The sequence below is a fragment of the Medicago truncatula genome, chromosome 5 (genome assembly GCF_003473485.1).
Source record: "Medicago truncatula cultivar Jemalong A17 chromosome 5, MtrunA17r5.0-ANR, whole genome shotgun sequence".
In the NCBI taxonomy this organism is placed as follows: domain Eukaryota; kingdom Viridiplantae; phylum Streptophyta; class Magnoliopsida; order Fabales; family Fabaceae; genus Medicago; species Medicago truncatula.
In genome coordinates this window covers 85416-104077 of record NC_053046.1, presented here as the reverse complement: position 1 = coordinate 104077, position 18662 = coordinate 85416, and the positions used below count along the sequence as shown (strand labels likewise).

Here is an 18662-nt window from a genome sequence, read left to right as displayed (position 1 = left end):
ACATTCAACGTTTAACCCCAACCCTAGTGTTACAGATCAGAGCACATGGTTATTCGACTACATAAACAATTAGGTAATAGCTACGAAAGTATATCTCCGTCGCCACCTTCTAAACGTCCCGCACACTAGAGCTCCTCGTCCTAAGTGTATGTACCCCAAGAGTACAGACACCATAATACATAACAACAACAACAAAGGGGTGAGAATATTCATCTTAACATATATTGGGATACATGAATAATATTTAAATAGGCATACCATCATTTGATCATCATTTACAAATATTCACAATTCTTCATCAGGTTATACAACATCATTCACGCATCATCATTATCATAACTCAGCAGTTTCAAAATATTAAGGATACACGTAAGACTCGCAATACATCACTATTAACACATACCACATATATCACAAACACATCATATACACCTAACATGAGACATATGCAAATCACTTCGTTCCTAAACCTATATGCATCTTGGTACTAGTTTATAATCAACATTTGTATGTCAGAGTTTTGTTACTGAGCATACATACAACCTAATCAACATTTATATGTCAGATTTATGTTACTGAACATACATACAACATTCGTCATTTTTATGCAATATGATATGATGCATGAAGACTCACTAACAACGCATAGAAAATACATCAGCAACATCATCTTCACAACATAGTTATTTTCGTCATTTTACTTGTTATTATAAAGAGCAATGATATTTGAACAACCATTTGATACAACCTATTTGACAACCTTTCTTTTCTCTCTTTTCATTGGTCAAAAACAATGAAGAGAGAAAAAGGAAGAGAGAGAGTAAGAATATAATGTGAGTATGAGAGAGAAAGTTGTCCAAAAGTTGTCACAAAGTAAATATCATTTCTCTATTATAAAACAAGCATGTCATTCGTCATTATTCAACATTTATACAACATGGTTATTACTTCATCATTCAACCTTTTACAACATAGTCATTCTTAGCGCTTCAAAAGCGCTATTAAACGCTAAAATGGATGCTATTAAAGGGGGTATTTTGTAGTAGTGACTTATTCAAAAAAAGAGACACACGACACGCTAGCAATACCAACATAAGTAGAGATGAATGGCAGCAAGAAGGTAGATGATGCCAATGCTGAAGGAAAACACCCAAGAAATCATCATAAATGCAAGGCGGTAGTCGGTGGATCGTTGACCAAACTTCTTCTTTATTTTTCGTTAGGGCCGGCCTAAGGGGGATGCCATTAAAGCAAGGGCTTTAGGCCCCTGATTTTTTTAGGCCTCATATTTATATCACTCTAATTCAATGTTGGTTGTTTTAAATATATTAAGACAAGTAGTGTGTAATCAAAGGTTGTAAAAGTAAAAAATTAATTTATATTTGTATTATTTCCATATTATTTTGTTATTTTAAAATTTCTAACAATTGGTAAATAATGTCTATATTAAATATTATTTTCAACACACACGCACGCTGATGAGATAAAACCGCAAGTGCACGGTTCTACCGAAGTAGTAAAAAGAGAGTATCGTTCCAACATGGAGTTGTTTAATTCAATTAACTTTAGTTGATGATTAGAAAAGGTTTAAGTTGCAAAGTTAGGGTTTTTAAATGATTGAAAATAATAATAAAAGAGAGCCTTGGGATTATTGGTCTGTCATGGCGACAAATTCATCACAAACCAAACCATTAAACCTAGAACCTTATGTTAGACCTAATTTCTAAAGACAAGTTTGAAGGTGAGAAAAACACAAGAATGAGGTTGAATTGTGTTAGCTTTTTCTTCGTTTTCTCCTAAGCTGAAAAACACTGATCAGAAGCAAATAGAGTTCTGCTTCCGAAGTGATGTTCATGACTAAATGCAGCGGATAAAACACACAGAGAGAGAGAGAGAGAGAGAAGAAGGACACAAATCAATTATACAGGTTCCTTCCACAAACCGGAAGTAGTCATGTCCCCCTTGCACTTCCAAGAAGAGTTCACTAAAAATGTAATATCTGATTACAACTGTTCACTGCTAAACTTAGCTAGAGACTTCAAATTACTAAAGCACAACTGCAAGAGATTTCCTATGCTCCTGAACACAAGCAAGAGACTTCTAATGCTCAAGCACAACTGCAAGAGACTTCTTAATTCAAACAGAATTACAAAGAAAATTGTTTAAGGTTGAACACTTGATATACAATTAGTGGTGTTCACAATAAAAATCAGATACAGACTCTTAAGACTCTAGAATTTCTAAGATATGAACTTTGATAAGAAATTCTAAGTGAACTTTTGATGCAGAACAATTTCAGCAGAGTTTTGGCGCTTTCAAATTGTTGTAGAGTCTTTCCATTCTCTAAGTCTTCACTCCTTTATATAGAGGTGTGAAAGAGACGTTGTGAATTGCCAGCACATCAAAATAGAGTCGTTTGAAGCTTTGATCAATCACCAATGATCTTTTGCCTGATATGGTTATTGTCCTATGAAGGATCAATTTCAAATTCATTCCAAGTATGAAGGAACATTGATGCAGGCAGAGCTGTTATTCTTGTCTTGTAGCAGAGACACAAACTGAGTAGTGGAGATAGTGGTTGTACACTTCGTACAATTGTACTATGTCAATGCTCTTCAAAGAACAAGCATGCAATGCTTTCAAATTCTTTCAAAATAGTCGTTGCTTCACTCTTCTGGTCTTCTGCAATTCTTAGACGAGATTAAATCCATTGAACAACTTTTGAAGCTTTAAGTTTTGCATCTCCTGATGAACTACAACTTCTGGTGATCTTGCTTCTGATGACGTCATCACTTCAGTAGCACTTTGACTTCAGAAGCACTTCTCTTCAGACACTTCAAGCTTCCTTTTTGTTGATTCCTTAGCTCTCTTTTGTTCTTCCAGAACCTAATAAAGATATCAAATTTTTGTCTATGGTCCTGTGCACTTGAATAAATATTAGCATATCCAATTGACAATTTTTAATACCTTGTTATCATCAAAACTCTCAAAGAGTAATGTTAAACACATTTTGTTCCAACAATCTCCCCCTTTTTGATGATGACAAACACTAGTATTTAAAATGTGCAATTGTTGTTAATCTAATTAACAATTTGACTATAAGGGTATGAGGTTTGTAAGCTCCCCCTGAGTCCAATAGTACTTTAAGGTGAGGTTTGTAAGCTCCCCCTTAGTTCTATCCAAGTTAATTAAATTAATCATTAAAAACGAAATAACACTCAGAATAATCTCACATTAATAGACTAAGAGATAAGAAAGTCATATTAATTTAACTTGATTAGAATTAAATTAATGGGACTCAGAGCCTATAAATACTATACATCTACTCCCCCTTTTGTCATCCACAAAAAGTATAAAAACTAAAGACAAAAAGAAAGAGATGAGAAAAACGTAGTGAGAAAATTCTAAATTGAAAACATTTCAGAAACAAACAAAATTAGATCAGTAGCATAAACATTGTTAAGAAACACATAATCATTGATCAGAAGTAGCAATTCAGAAAGCATATAGACATAAATTCAAAAACAGATACAAACAACATAAATAAACAAGCTTAAGGGTGTGAAACTAAGGTTGGGCTTGTTTTTTGAACATCTCCATCATGTGTTTCATCATCCTGTTTGTCTCTTCTGCTTGTTGTTTCATTTCTCTCTTGAAGTCTTCATTGCTTCTGACCAAATTCTCTTCTCTGATTCTTGCTTCTTCTAACTTTGCTTCTGTGGAGGATTTGTATTCAAGCAATAGCAGTTTCTGATCTAGAAGTTCTTTCTTCAGCTTCTTGTTTTCACTTTCCAAATCAGCATTTAGTTCTGGAGATAGAGCATTTACTGCAAAATTGATCGTTCCTAAGAAATCATACAATGTAGCCACGAGTTTGATGACGTCATAATTGGAGCAAAGTTCTATCCAACAATTCTTGTTCTTTCAGGAATCATACAATGTAGCCACGAGTTTGGTTCCAAGTGGTTAATTTACTCTATGTAAAAGAATGAATTTGGCTTACACATTAGAGCATCTTTAATGGTCTTGTTTTAAGGAATCTAATTTGAGTTTCATATGCTACTAGTAAGTGGGTTCTACAGCGTTACGTCATATTTAAGTAATTCATATACATTTTGCTCTAATAGTAAAAAGTTAAGGTACCTTGTAATAAGATGATATGATGGTCACTTTGCAAGCAAACATTAATGTTTGATATTTTTTTTTGTCAAATAGTCTAGTGGGAAATTCACCTTAAAAATGAATAGTTGGGGTGTCTGGAGTTCGAACTCCGACCCTTGCATATATTGTGCATTATCCCTTACCAAATGAGTTGAGCTCATGGGGACAATGTTGATATTACTTTAGTAAAAAAGTTAAGGTATCTTGTAATAATGATGATATGATGACCACTTTGAAAGCAAACATTAATGATGTTATTTTACCATATTTAAGTTGCTTTTACTCCCTCCATCACATTTTAAATGAGCCTTTTACTCATTTCACATCTATTAAGAAAAATATATAAAGTGAAAGATAGAAAAATAGTTGAGTGTCTTTGACAAATATTAGTGCATTATTTATTTTTTTTGTCGAATTAGTGCATTATTTTTTGTCATGAATGTAAAGTATAAACCCACTTCGGTTGGCCTAGTGGTATTGCCTTGGAATCTGGGAGTGTGCTCCTCCTCAAGGTCTCAGGTTTGATTCCTCCAGTGTCAATTTGAGTGGGCTAATTTAGCTTCATAAAAAAAATGAATGCAAAGTATAATATATTAAAGAGTTAAATATGTTTTTAGTCCTTATATTTTGTGTCCCTTTGAAGAATAGTCCCTACATTTCATTAAATGTTTTTAAAATCCTCACATTTTATCTCCGTTATCAAAATTAGTCTTTGTTGTTAATTCTCTAACATAATGTTGATGTGGTAGTTAGTGAGTCCCAATTATTTTAGGGTTAAATATGTTTTTGGTCCCTACATTTTGCATGACTTTGAACAATATATAGACAATATATTTTAGGGTTAAATGTGAAGATTTTAAAAACATTTAATGAAATGTAGGGGTTATTCTTCAGATGAACGCAAAATATAAAGACTAAAAACATATTTAACCCTATATTAAATTTGGAGTGATGAAAGTAGTATTAATTAGAATTAATAATTGGAAGAAAAAAAGTAATTAATATTGCTTTTTTTTAAGGAAGTAATTAATATTATATTGAAGTGAAATTGATCAATTTTTTCGGGACAATATTTTTTTACAAATGACTTACGTATCATGGGACGGAGGAGCACTATTTTTATATGCTACCCACTTGGCCATGTCAAATTTCTCCGATGAAGAGAGAAAAAAATACTCCCTTAGTCCCTAAAAATTTAAGATCATCTATAAATTTCTAGATGTATTCATTACTTTCCCATATCATTTATCGAGGAGAATTTTGTAAAACAACTCATAATATCTCTTTCCCACACAAAATTAATTACATTTCTTAATATGTAAAATGGTCGAAACATCGTACAATTCAGGACGGAAAGAGCATAGAAGAAGCCACCAACATTTTATAACCGTCAAAAAAATAAAAGAAGCCGCCAATCTTATATCAAATATTTTTTAATTATTGACGTAAATTCAATGAGTATTTATACAAGAAATTTTCTAGATAATAAACTATTTTGCAATCTACGCCTTTAAAAAATTTAAAAAAATCTACAGCTATAACAGTTTATTGTGAACAAAATAATTATCTCAAAATAGGAAAAATCTATAACAAGAAAAGATGCAATTATCAATCCTTGCAAAGTATATCCTAAATTTAAAGGGCTCTCTTTATTTGAAAGAAGTTGGAAAGCTCCTTGTTTGCCGCATCTACGTCATCTGGAGATGCCACTGCAACCACAACCCCTTTATCCTTAACTGCTTCCATTGCATCAATGAATTGTTTGAAGTCCTTCAAGCTGAGGGAATAAAATAATTAAACTGAATAAGAACAACTAATGGTTTCAGAGATCAAGATCACTGCAGTGCAAAGCATATTATCTTTAGGAGCAGCAACACTAAATGTAAAATGATACAATCTTTACACAAAATCAACTGAAAATTTAAATTTATTCTGTAATCAGAAAGTCATTTCAGAATAGTTAATAGCGCAATACCATGCAATAAACACTGGCATCGAAAGCAGACTGCATTATTTTGCTTTATCAATAGCAGTAGATCAAAAGGTCATGTATCATGCATGGATTATCATTCAATCAGAATCTTTACCTCGTAGATAATATCTCTCCACGTCTCTTTTGCCTTTCTTCCTCTGTGATACCCAGTATATACCGCAACATGCTGAAAATGAAATGAAAAGCAAGCATAATTTGCAACTATAATAAAAAAGCAGCATGATTTGGAAATTTAAAAGGAATCACCAATAACGAAGAACTAAAAAATCTATAGTAAACAAACTACAAAAGCATCAATTAGCTCATTTATACCTACTATAACCTTTGGCGTCAGGAAGTTGATAGGAGTCTACATCCCCAATGGTCCCAATTATGGCTTTTGTAAGAGTATCATCATCTATTTCCAATTCTCTTAAGAAGTCACCAGTTCCATCATATACCTCAAGTGTTTTCAGCAAGTTGGGATCACGATAAGACAAAAAGGAGAACACTCCTAGAAAAAGAAGCGAAGAGGTAAGATTGCAAGCATGCTACTCAATAATTACACCCAAGTATAATACAAGTTACCTGAATGTGTATCAAAATCACAGAAACCTCCATAAGCTCCACCACTAACACGTACACGATCCCACAACCATGTATTGCTAATGTATTTGGAAATAACATATGCACTACCATTAAGCTTATAACCAGCATCATAAACGTTGGTTGCTTTCCCAACATAATTAACCTGTAGAAAGAAACATGAGTTATAGATAGGGAAAAAAAATTAAATGCAGCAAATAAAATAAAATTTGGGCTTTAGGTAACTACACTGCCTGTACAATGTGCATAACATAAACTAAATTGTAGGTAAATACTCAAATTGCATGGAGACCTATATGTTTCTGAGAAATGAAAAATACCAATTTGATACTTAAGAATGTCTAATGAGGATCGAATTATTCTCAAGGACTAATATGTCCCCAAAAAATAACTAATTTAACCTACATTTGACATTCTTTTTTTTTTTTTTTTGAAGAAGCTAAATTAGCCCACCCATAATGGCACCGGGGAGAATCGAACTTGAGACCTTGAGGAGGAGCACACTCCCAGATCCCAAGCCATTTTACATTTGACATTCTTATGTACCAAATAATTAATTTTCATTTCTTGTAGACCAATAGGTCTCTTTAGTTTTTTCCAGACAATTTGGATATTTAATTCAAAATTATGTACAACCAATTTGGATATTTCCTTTAAAATTATGTTCACAAGAATGACAACTGAAATAATCCTTACCTGAGTAGGAATCACAATAGCTTCATTTGTCAACGGAAGTCTAACATTCCAAATATTTGGTGTAGCAATGGGAGAGCTAGTAGGGAGCATATCAACAAATTTGCTCACAAATTTGTCCGTATTCGCAAGGTTTTTCCCATCAGCGGTGATATTTATCAAGCACCCTTGCTTGGAAAATACAGTTTTGCGAATTTCCTCAAGAGATGATGAGATATCAGCCCAATCTTGATCAATTCTCTTTTCAAGAGTTTGAAGGAATTCAAGGTAGCTAGAAAGTATATACCAGAAATATAATCAATGCATACAACAGGAATGAGACTTCCATTTCAGCATTAAATGTAAAGATTAGATTAAAAAGGAAAATCGTGAAAGTTTAAAACCTTGCACACAGATAATGTCATACCTAGGTGTCATAATAAGTTGACTTATGTTGGAAGCCCTTAATAGGACAAGAATGGATTTATGTTGTCAATCCCAGATAGCGGGATAGTATGGTGAGGGATGACCGCTATTCTATGTTAGTGGCCAACACTCGGGTGGGATTTAGTCCCACATCGGATATATAGGATTCTTGAGAAGAGTTTATAAAGAGGAGGCACTCCTCACCGTACAAGCCGGTTTTGTATGGATGAGTTAGGTCTCGATATTCATGACATGGTATCAGATCCTATCGGGTCCATCGTTGGGCTTGCATCTCCACGCTTCAGGCCCATTGGGCTGGGCTGAAGCGTGAGGGGGGGTGTTAGCGGCCAACACTCGGGTGGGATTTAGTCCCACATCGGATATATAGGATTCTTGAGAAAAGTTTATAAAGAGGAGGCACTCTCACCGTACAAGCCGGTTTTGTATGGATGAGTTAGGTCTCGATATTCGTGACATTCTATTCTATTTATAATTCATAAACAGTAAAAATAGTGTATATATATATATATATATATATATATATATATATATATATATATATATATGTATGGTTTTTAATGAATTTATTTTATTACATTAAATAATATTTCTTAAATATTTAATGACCTCGTATCTATAAATGCAAAAATTAACGTTTTATTGTATAATTAAACCTATAAATAGTTTCTTTTCTTTTCTGCAAAAAGAACTATAAATAGTTAATAATATTATTAAAAATTATATTATTTTTTATTTATGTGACTATTATAAATTGTTGCAAATTAAAGAATGCGCACATAGGATCACTAAATATGAACAATGTTCCAATAGTCCAATTGGCCATGTGCCATAATCCAATTGGTATAAGAGGCCAGAGGCCCGACCCCGTTGAGGACAAGCCCAGAAGAAGGAAAAAAAAAATATTGTTGTAACCTAAATAAGTCTCTTTTGGCCTAAGATTGTTTATAGGAAAATCGTAAATCGTGGGATCATAACACAGGTAGTAAGATCCTATTAAATTCACATATATGTGCATATAAAATCAACCACACATGCATAAAAAGTTATATATATATATATATATATATATATATATATATATATATATATATATATATATAACTTTAAAAAATAAACGCAATATACTTATTAATTATAAAAAAAATTATCATGTTTAAAAAATTTAAATAAATAATTTAATACTTATTAATTAAAAAATAATATAGCATAACATATTTCATTTTATTAATAGTTATTATTGTAATTATTATTATTAATTTCCTGAATATTTTAAATCACATTAGCAATTAACCACTAACATTTTTGGTAAAAAAATTTATATTAAAATTAAGAAAAAAGCATATTACAGAATAAAAAAATGGAAATCAAGTTATACGTGTATTAAATAGAGTAAAAAGAAAGAATAATGAAAGCAAAGCGAAAAAAAGTAAAATGCCAAAGTGAAATGCAATGTATCATTAACATATTTTTAGGGTATTTTTTAATGCTAAGTTGTCGTCTTCAACGAAACATGTCGCGAACTTGACCCGGAAACCACAACTTTGTGAACAATAAAATTGGCAGACGGTGTCGTAAACATTCATCACCGGCGCAGGAGAAAAGCGCATCTCACGCTCTTCTACCGCATGCCAGCCACGCCGCCGTATAGAGTGATCTTCACACCGATCCAACACTGTTGAGGGATGATGGCGTGAGAGATCGTACAATCTCATGATCTAACTCGCGCGCCTAACAACTATGAATGGATGTCAAAAAAATGTACACAAATGTGTCCTCATATTAAATCATAAAGGTATCTTAATATTCCAACCTGAGACCACCCATCTTTTCTGACATCCAGCCTGCTGCATTAAGTTTTGCATCCATCCTTGCAGCTGCAATTCCATGACCACTGCCTCTTAGCCGGTTCTAACAAAAGATAAAAAAGCACAAAATCGATAATCAGCATGGAGGTTCTGCACAATGACCATTTGTAATTTTGGTCCTTTACATAAAACATTTTGGCAATTACCTCCATTCTTGCTCTACTCTGGGAAACAAATTGTTTGAAACGCTGTTGGTCTGTAAATTGAACGTCTTGAAGAACAGAATTAACCTGGAGTTCGGTAGCAGTATGAAATTAGGATTTACATGAAGGAATATTTTAGGCTAATAATGCAAAGCATTGAGTGTTGAAAGACGAAATGTTTGAAGTTTGGACGAAAAAATGTACCAAGTCATAAAGGTCTTCAGCACGTCCAGCCATTGCTTTGCCTCGGACAATCATGTGACTACATGGATCTTCCTTGCCCTGCACTGATGATGTGAATGGATAAACTGAAATTCCTCCAGTTTTTCTCCCAATTAATTGGTTTAGTTGGACAAAAGTCAAGTCCTTTGTGCCCATCTCCAGCAATGATTGGCTATAAAAAAATAGCATGAGAGGTACAGAGCTTGATGTGAGAACATGAAGATTTGTCATTTATTTATCAAGAAGGTGCTTCCAATATACACGTGATGAGGAATAGAAGAATAAAAACACCAAAAGGAAAAAGAAATAGAATTATAGCTATCAATACTACTAAAAAGAAACATGTTGAGAACTAACACAATCCAGTAGAGAATTTGGGAGTATATGACAAAATCTAATGTTTTGAAGAATCACAATAGCATGAAACCTATAAGAAACCTATAAGGAGACAAAGCATATGCTGAATTGAAATTAAATATGAAATTCCAGACCAAGGAAGGTTAATAACAAAATAAGTACCGATTAAATTGCTATCCTAGAAATTCACTATGCATGTAATATTAAATACCATGGAAACAAAATGTAAAACATTTTTTAGAGGTTGCATGATTACCAAAACAGTGGCACCAAAGGAAGAAGCTCTTGCTTCAATGAACTCATGTCGAACACTATGTCGGTGTAAAGGACATCATTGGTGAAGAGATCATGCTGCAAAACTTTTACTCCGTTGATATCCCCAACCTACATTTAACATTCAAGTATTCATGAATCTCTACAGGCTACTAGGGAAACACACAAAACTCTCACCCAAGGGAAAGCAATGATAACCTCAGTGGGAACATGAATAGGTTCTTTAGGGATATCTTGAAGAGAAAGACTAGGAACAGTTTTCAAAGCTTCTGGTGGATCAGGGGTCTCCTGCTTAAGCCTAAGCTCTTGAGTAGCACGAGTCAATTCTGCCAGATCTTCTGTTGTCATACTTGCTTTAACTTCCTGCAATATCTGTTTCTCCGTTGCTTCTTCACGAGCAGCTTTCTCCGGGTCCGGCTGACCACGAAAAGTTTTCATCAATTATTAACATATTGAGTGCAAAATGGCTTCTCACACAAACACAGATTTTCAAGGCTAAAATAAATAAATAAATAAATAAGTACCTGCATTTGCACAGTTACTTTATGAAGGTTGTTCAAGATGAATTTCTCTATTAATGGAGAAAAAACAGATTTAGAGCCTTCCTTTGCTATTTTAGATTTCAGGTCTTGGAGAGGTTTCTCATACTTCAGTGGCTCAAGGGGATTCATATCATAAATCCATTTACCCTAAATATGCAAACCAAAACAATTGTAAATATCAATCAACGAAAGATGGGCATTCCACACACCAAAATACTTTAGCTTTTCTTACAATGGACTGGAGCATGAGGGACAAGCCACGAGGAAATGACCCGGTATTGTTCTCTCTCAGAGAAAATTCAATTGTATTCATAGAGGCCTCAATGGCATCTGTATCAAAACCTTCTTCAACCAACTTTTTAAGTGTATTCACAATCAGTTCTTCTACCTTAGGAATATCATCTTCAGAAACACCCTTCATTCCAATGCTAAATTGAGGCTGGAGTAGTTCATCTTCTAACCCACCACCAACAATGGCATCACCCAGCCTGCTTTCTAGCAAAATTTTTCTGAGTGGCGAAGCAGGAGTGCCCAGTAGAAGATGATTCAGAAAACTAAGTGCTAGCTCAGTTTCCAAGTCTAAGGGCTTATCAGAGAGCAACCAGTTAAGGGAAACCATATGCTTCTTCAAATCACCCCCTTCCCCTGCAGGGTAAGTCTCAACAATCCTGACTGGCTTTGAAAACAGTTTCTGTGGTTCAATCTTTGATTCGTTTGGGGATGAGCTTGCATCAAACATGTCTAAATACTCTGAAAAACAGATAAGGACTTAAGTTAGCGGTTAATTACTGCTGGTAAGAACTCTAAAATCATCTTTCATAACTGATCTGAGATATTGAATATTATTAGGAACACAGAGCAACCATGCCATGATGCCAATAATATTCTCAATTAGCATAAAAAATAACAGTGAACAATATAAGTCCAAAGGAAGATAAATCTAGGAACATAAGGGGAAGCTGTTGGACAATTCAGGATCTTCAACGGGGAATTCAATACAGTTTCGCGCTCATTCTAATTTCTAAAATAAGTGTACAACAATAATAACAACAACAACCACCAAGCCTTTTCCCACTAAGTGGGGCCAGCTACATGGATGAAATCACGCCATAATGGTCTATCATGCACCATATTTCGGTCCAGCTCATTAATTTCCAAATCATTCCTAATAGTTTATCTGATAGTTTTTCTAGGTCTTCCTCAGCCTCTTGTGATCCGACCATCCTCCATTTGATCGACTCTCCTTACTACAGAATCTATAGGTCTTCTCTCTACATGTCCAAACCACCTAATTATGTTTTCCACCATCTTTTCTACTATAGGTACTACCCCAACTCTCTCTCTGTCTTTAAAATAAGTGTATTTATGTAATTTCAAAAGGGAGGATAACAACATTTTAACTTGTAGAATTGATTAACCTGCCTCAATATTTCAAAGAACATAAACATCAATCATTTTTAGACTGTCAAAACTATGTGTTCAATTCTTTATAAAGAAATATCATAGAGAATGGGAAGTACAACTAGAAGTAGTTTAAGATATTCCCCCAAAAAAAGATACAAAATAACTCATGAAATTTATCCATAAAGCTATCTTTGTTATTTATATTTGAGAAAGAATGCGTGAGGGAGCTACTAGGCTTGGCATATAACTATAAAGACCTAACTTGGCTACCAAAAATATCCCGATCATTGTCATAGAATGGGTTGCACAGCAAGTCAGGCCAAATGCTTTAGTCATTCATTTTAATCAGGAGTCTGGGCTTGGATCTACAAGGGCATCACAAATGGCTCTCCCCAATTCTCAGTCTCAACATTTAAAGAGCAAGTTAAACCAAAGCTTATTACCACTCAGGATGCGGAGGCGCTCAGTTGGATCATCGTCTCCATAAAACCAAATCCGTGAATTGCTGGGATGGTAATACTTGCGGTGAAATTCCTGTCAATTGAGTTTAAAATGAAAATTTCTTAAATAAAACAATTAAATCTTTGAAATAGCTGGTATTATTGAGATCTGCAGTAGACTATACGAAAGTAAAAAAGTTACAAGGTATGAGTTCCCACAAAGATGTACGATTTTACCCAGCATACTACAAAAATCAATGTTAGACTTAGTAGACACAAACACCTAAGACCTAACAACTAAACAGAATTCTCTCCTTGTTCAAATTAGTTATCTCTATATACCGCAATAATAATTTTTCAACATTATTCTTAAAAACAAACCTTAAATTCCTCAAATGTCAACTTAGGAATAACTTGAGGATCACCTCCGCTGTCAACGCCATATGTGTTATCTGGGAAAAGAGCCTGCAACAAAGTTACATACACCAATAATGAATGCACGGAGCTTAAGTTCAAAAAAATTGTCGCAGTTGGTAGTTGAAATATAAACTGGCCTCACCTGTTGAGAAGCTCGTCCAAGTATATTATCTGGTTGAGAGTAGACACCTTTCATCTCATTAAACACGACACCTGGAACGAGTGAAAAGCATTGATTATAAGTAAGTGAGAAATGCATGGATAGATAGATAGATATATCTATATAGAATAGTAAAAGGCAACCTTTATAAGTGATATCTTCAGAAGGATGATTGAGCTCATAATGCCAACCCTCCTGTTGAAAAGTCTGAACATCCTCGACACATTTAGGAAAGAAAACGGCATCGAGATAGACGTCAACCAAATTATAAAAATCCTTGGTATTGGTGGAGGCGACAGGGTAACAAGTCCTATCAGGATAAGTGAATGCATTGAGGAAAGTGTGTAAGCTTCCTTTGAGTAACTCAACAAATGGTTCTTTGAGAGGATATTTTCTTGAACCACACAAAACACTGTGCTCTAAAATGTGAGGAATACCAGTGGAATCATTGGGAGGAGTTCGGAAAACAATGCCAAAGACTTTGTTCTCATCTTTGTTTGAAACAGAGATGACTTGTGCACCCGTCTTGACGTGTTTGAAAAGTACTGCTATTGATTTGCATTCTGGAATGAATTCTTCTGATACTTTCTCAAACCCTAGTTCACGCGCAACTTCATCCTTCACTACTTCGCCACCACCAATATCTACCAAACCCCTCAAAATCATCATTAATTAATTAATTAATTAATTAATCGATTAATATTAATATTTATGGAGAGAAATAGATAGATAGATACCTGGAGAAGAAACGAGGGAAGCTCTGGTGGAGAAATGGTTGCGGTTACGAAAGTAAAAGAGTGGACGAGAAGTAGATGAAGAAAGCAATCTTGTAGAGGAGGTGGAGAGGCTGCGGCGGCGGAGGAGGAGAGTCGGAGGAGAGAACCTTGCGGATAGAACGGAGGGGGTGCGAGAGAAATATCTGGTGGTAGATAGAGAACGAACAAGCGCCGCTCTTTCCATTGAAGTTGAATTACTACTGCAACTTCCTATCTCCATTATATTTCCGATAACTCGTTTATACTGCCTCCATCGTGTATACATCTCCCCTACAATAATTCTCAATTTCCTTTTATCGCAACCACAAATAATCAAATATACTTACTTAGGACAAAACCTCACCTAAATTTTACTTACTTATTTTCTTTTTTACTTCTCTCTTGGAAAGAAAGCTCTAGAAGTGAAAGGTCACGTGTGTTCAAGGCTCTATGTGGTAAAAATAAGCTATAAGCTAACTGATAGCTGATAAGTTAGTTGATAGTTGAAAAGTTAGCTGATAGCTGATAGATGAAAAGATTCCTTATTAAAAATAATGTGTTTGGTAAAATTAGATGTTGAAGTGGCTGATAAGTATAAAATGACATGTTTTTTTTTAATATACATATAGACACGCATTTTTTTGTAATGTATTTATTTTTTAATACTTTTAATTATAGTTAAATATGTTTTTGGTCCCTATAAATATTCAAACTTTTGGTCTTAGTCTCCATAAAAAAATTCTTCGATCTTTAATATTAAAAAAAATCACCGACAATTTTGATCTCAGTTTTATGAATCCCAAAAATAAGAGAAATGTGGAAACAAAATGTGAGTTAGAATATATAAAATTTTACAACGTACAATAGACTAGTTATTTTTTTTGTGGTGTACAGCAAGTTAGTTATAGCAAAATATAAAGCATTTCCTTAAAAAAAAATACATATATATATATATAAAGTGCTCCTTAAAAAAAATGTGGCATTTTTTTTAAGGGAAAAAATGGAACGGTTATAAAGATGAACATGGATAGTTGTTTATTTAAAAAAATAATTAATTTAAATTAATAGGGTTAAAGTTGGAAGAAAATATAAAAAGCTATCAGCTATAAGCTAAAAAGCTACTTGAAATAGCTTTTCAAAAAACGCTATAAGCTCGGGAAAAAAGCTTGTTACCAAACACGCCACGTTTTCATCTAACGAGCTTATAAGCTAATCCAAAAAGCTATAAGCTAGCTTTTTTGTGTTATCAAACACAACCCAAGTCATCGTATTTCTAGCAACTTTTTACCATTTGAGTGGAACTTATTGTTAAAATTAACTTACTCATCAAGTTTACTTATCTACTAAGAAATAAAGTCTGATATGAGGTAAACTTAGACAAGAAAAAAGACAATTTGATTATGAAGAAAGTTTGTAACTCGAAGTTACTTGGTCACCTATAGATAGGAGGTGGTGATGAAGAGTTTATTCATTTCATCATTGTGAGAGGTTCATTCAAGAAGGAGAGATATCAAGATAGCTAGAGGCATTGCTCATCCATTATCAATTTGTGTTTTATTATTCTGCATTTATTGCTTTTCACTGATCTGACTACAAAGAATTCGTTGTAGTTTCCTAACAACTAGTATCAAGCTTTGGTTCGTCATAATAAATGATCAAGGGGAAGTCAGATTTGACTGGGAGTGATGGTTGTAAATGAAGAAAAGATGACAGGTGGAAAAGTTCGACGGTGCAGACTTTGACTTTTAAAAGATGCAAATCGAGGATTATTTGTATAAGAAAAAGCTATATCAACCCCACTCAAGAAAGAAATCAACTGATATGAAGGGTGGCGAGTGAAAGCTTCTCAACATACATGCTCAAAGTGTTATTCGTTTATTGTAGGATCTTAACTAGAGTTGTCCAAACGGGCTACCCAGTCCGTTTCCGCTGGGCCGAACGGGTAACAGACTTTTTAGGGCCGGGTTAAAAAGCCCTATTTAAATAAGGGCTGGAATAATTGAGCCCGAGCCCGGCCCTATACGGGCTCCCAGGCTAACGGCCAGCCTGCCTTACTTCTTTTTTTTTTTTTTAATGAACACAAACGTAAAAAAAAAAACAAAAAGGAACCAAGGCACTAATGATTCATTTCAGTAATTAAGAGGTCAAAGAATACTAACAAGTTAAATGAAGCGATTAAAGTTGTTGAACCAAATTTTAGAAAGTCTTATGATTTCATGGCCACTGAAAGAGTCCTAACCTCCCGTAAAGAAGTAAAACTGTATTTGATCATACATGTCAATCTATTATAGTACAAGTTATGACAGTTTTTATCTTTAAAAAAAAAAAAAAAATCAGTTTAAAGTTTCATGGTTCTGAACAAAACAAAAAAACATGACAATTTCGGAACTTACACAAAATTGTTACAAAACATGAAGGGTGCCTTTAACATTGAAAAAAAAATTGAGAGCCATGAACATAAAGGTACCGCATACATGATATAATAAAAGTATGGTCTGAAAGTCATGTACAATTGAAAGCCATGAACATTCTTTCCTCTCCTTTGACGGTAAGAAAGCTGTAAATTCCATTACGCGGGCTGCCGCGCTACCCGTAGCCCATACGGGCTTTTTTCGGGCCGGGATGAAATACGGGCTGCAATTTTTAGGCCCAAGCCCTACGTTTTATTCGGGCTTTCGGACCGACCCATATGGGCTAGCCCGTTTTGACAGCTCTAATCTTAACATTGCTTTTAACTTTGCAAAGGAAAAGACCACTCCAAGTCTTATGGCGGCTCTTACAAGTATGTATGAAAAGTAGTCAACCTCAAATAAGTCTTATGGCGGTTGGAATCGATTTTGACAACGATTGGAGTGCAACGATTGGGAATAGTTCATCAAAAAACAAAAAGGTTAAATTTTGATGATGTTCGTGATATGGTTCTTAGTGAAGAAATCAAACGAAGAGTTGAGTGAATCTTCATGTTCTTCAATATTGCATACATAACCAAGAGGAAGAAATTCAACCAAATAAAATGGATGTTGTAAATCAAAGGATAGACGGTCTAAATACATAAATCCTCGCAGTTCCAATACCTCAAAAACTACCAAGTGTTAGAATTGTGAAACGACGGTGTTCACAAAAAATAAGCACGAGAGTCCACCAATGAATATGGAGGCGAAGGATGAGGCAAACTTGCTTCTACCTCAGGGGGAATGTGATGCTCTAATATGTTGTTTGGGGAGAAAGGAAGAGTCTTGGGTGTTAGATTTTGCAACATCCTTTCATGCCACTAAGCAGGAAAAAAATCGAGAATTATGTCCTCGACAATCTTGGTAATGAGCCATTTAACGATATTGTGGACAAATATGAAGTAAAGATAATTTGAATGAGTTTGTATGAAAATTGAAATTTGTGAATCTTATTCCAAACTTGACAAAGAACTTAATCTCAGAAGTTGACTGATGATTGTCACACAACAGGTTTTTTTTGCGGTAATAATTAAAAGATTTTAAAGGGTGCATGCTCACGGCAAAAAGAGTGATACCGTTAACAAGATGCGGAGCATGGCATTTGATTGCAATTGCAACAAATGAAAATCTTAATATATAGTACCAAAGACTAGGCCACCATACGAGAGTGAGAAACTTTTGTTAAGTGCTTCATATTCAAGTTATGGGAAATAGCAATCGACGCCTTACGGACCAATTCTCAAATGTTCGACCGGTGCATAACTTAATACTCCCTCCAATCTTATACTCCCTCCGGTCTTTATTATAAGAAACAATTGACTTTTCAGGTTCATTGAATAATTAATATATCTCGTTATAAACAAAGAGTAGATACATCATTTACACAATGAATCTAAAAAGTCAATTGTTTTTTATAATAAGGACCGGAGGGAGTATCATTGATTGTGCTTTGTTCAAAGTACTAATTGTGTTTTTATTACTCCATCCAGTCCTTATTATAAGAAGAAAAACCAAAAACCATCAAAATCAGTGCAATCATTAATTAGTGTAACTTTTTTAATATTTTTACAATATACTCCATTGAGATAGAGATAGAAAAGTCTTTTAAGCAATAACTACACCTTAAAGGTTGTGATAATTTTTTATAATTAAGGCTAAACAAAATTTAGGAAACTTTCTTATATATAAGATCGGATGGAGTAATAGATAGTGTCACTAGTAAAATGCTAAAAAATGTTATAGGGACATTGCTAAAGAATTAATATAATAATATCT

At 34.1% G+C, this 18662-nt stretch overlaps 1 protein-coding gene across 1 annotated transcript; it reads right to left on the bottom strand.

Moving 5' to 3' along the window:
- Positions 1-5652: 5652 nt before the first annotated feature.
- On the bottom strand, positions 5653-14750 carry LOC25494464 (presequence protease 1, chloroplastic/mitochondrial). Its single transcript, XM_013597825.3, has 17 exons — positions 14419-14750; positions 13825-14325; positions 13664-13734; positions 13486-13569; positions 13108-13198; positions 11493-12010; positions 11243-11407; positions 10917-11135; positions 10702-10829; positions 10071-10260; positions 9870-9953; positions 9669-9766; positions 7436-7703; positions 6722-6884; positions 6467-6647; positions 6249-6320; positions 5653-5938 (listed from the first exon to the last, which is right to left on the bottom strand). The coding sequence occupies exons 1-17, from the start codon at positions 14720-14722 to the stop codon at positions 5797-5799; spliced, it is 3279 nt and encodes a 1092-aa protein (XP_013453279.2). The 5' UTR covers positions 14723-14750; the 3' UTR covers positions 5653-5796.
- Between the last annotated feature and the right edge of the window lie 3912 nt (positions 14751-18662).

Excerpts from the sequence above, each read along its gene's own strand:
- LOC25494464 (XM_013597825.3), bottom strand. The coding sequence starts at position 14,722 with ATGTATACACGATGGAGGCAGTATAAACGAGTTATCGGAAATATAATG. Across the intron at positions 14,326-14,418 it reads TTCCCTCGTTTCTTCTCCAG|ATATTGGTGGTGGCGAAGTA; the intron begins GTATCTATCTAT and ends GGGGTTTGGTAG. Across the intron at positions 9,767-9,869 it reads AGAGTAGAGCAAGAATGGAG|AACCGGCTAAGAGGCAGTGG; the intron begins GTAATTGCCAAA and ends ATCTTTTGTTAG.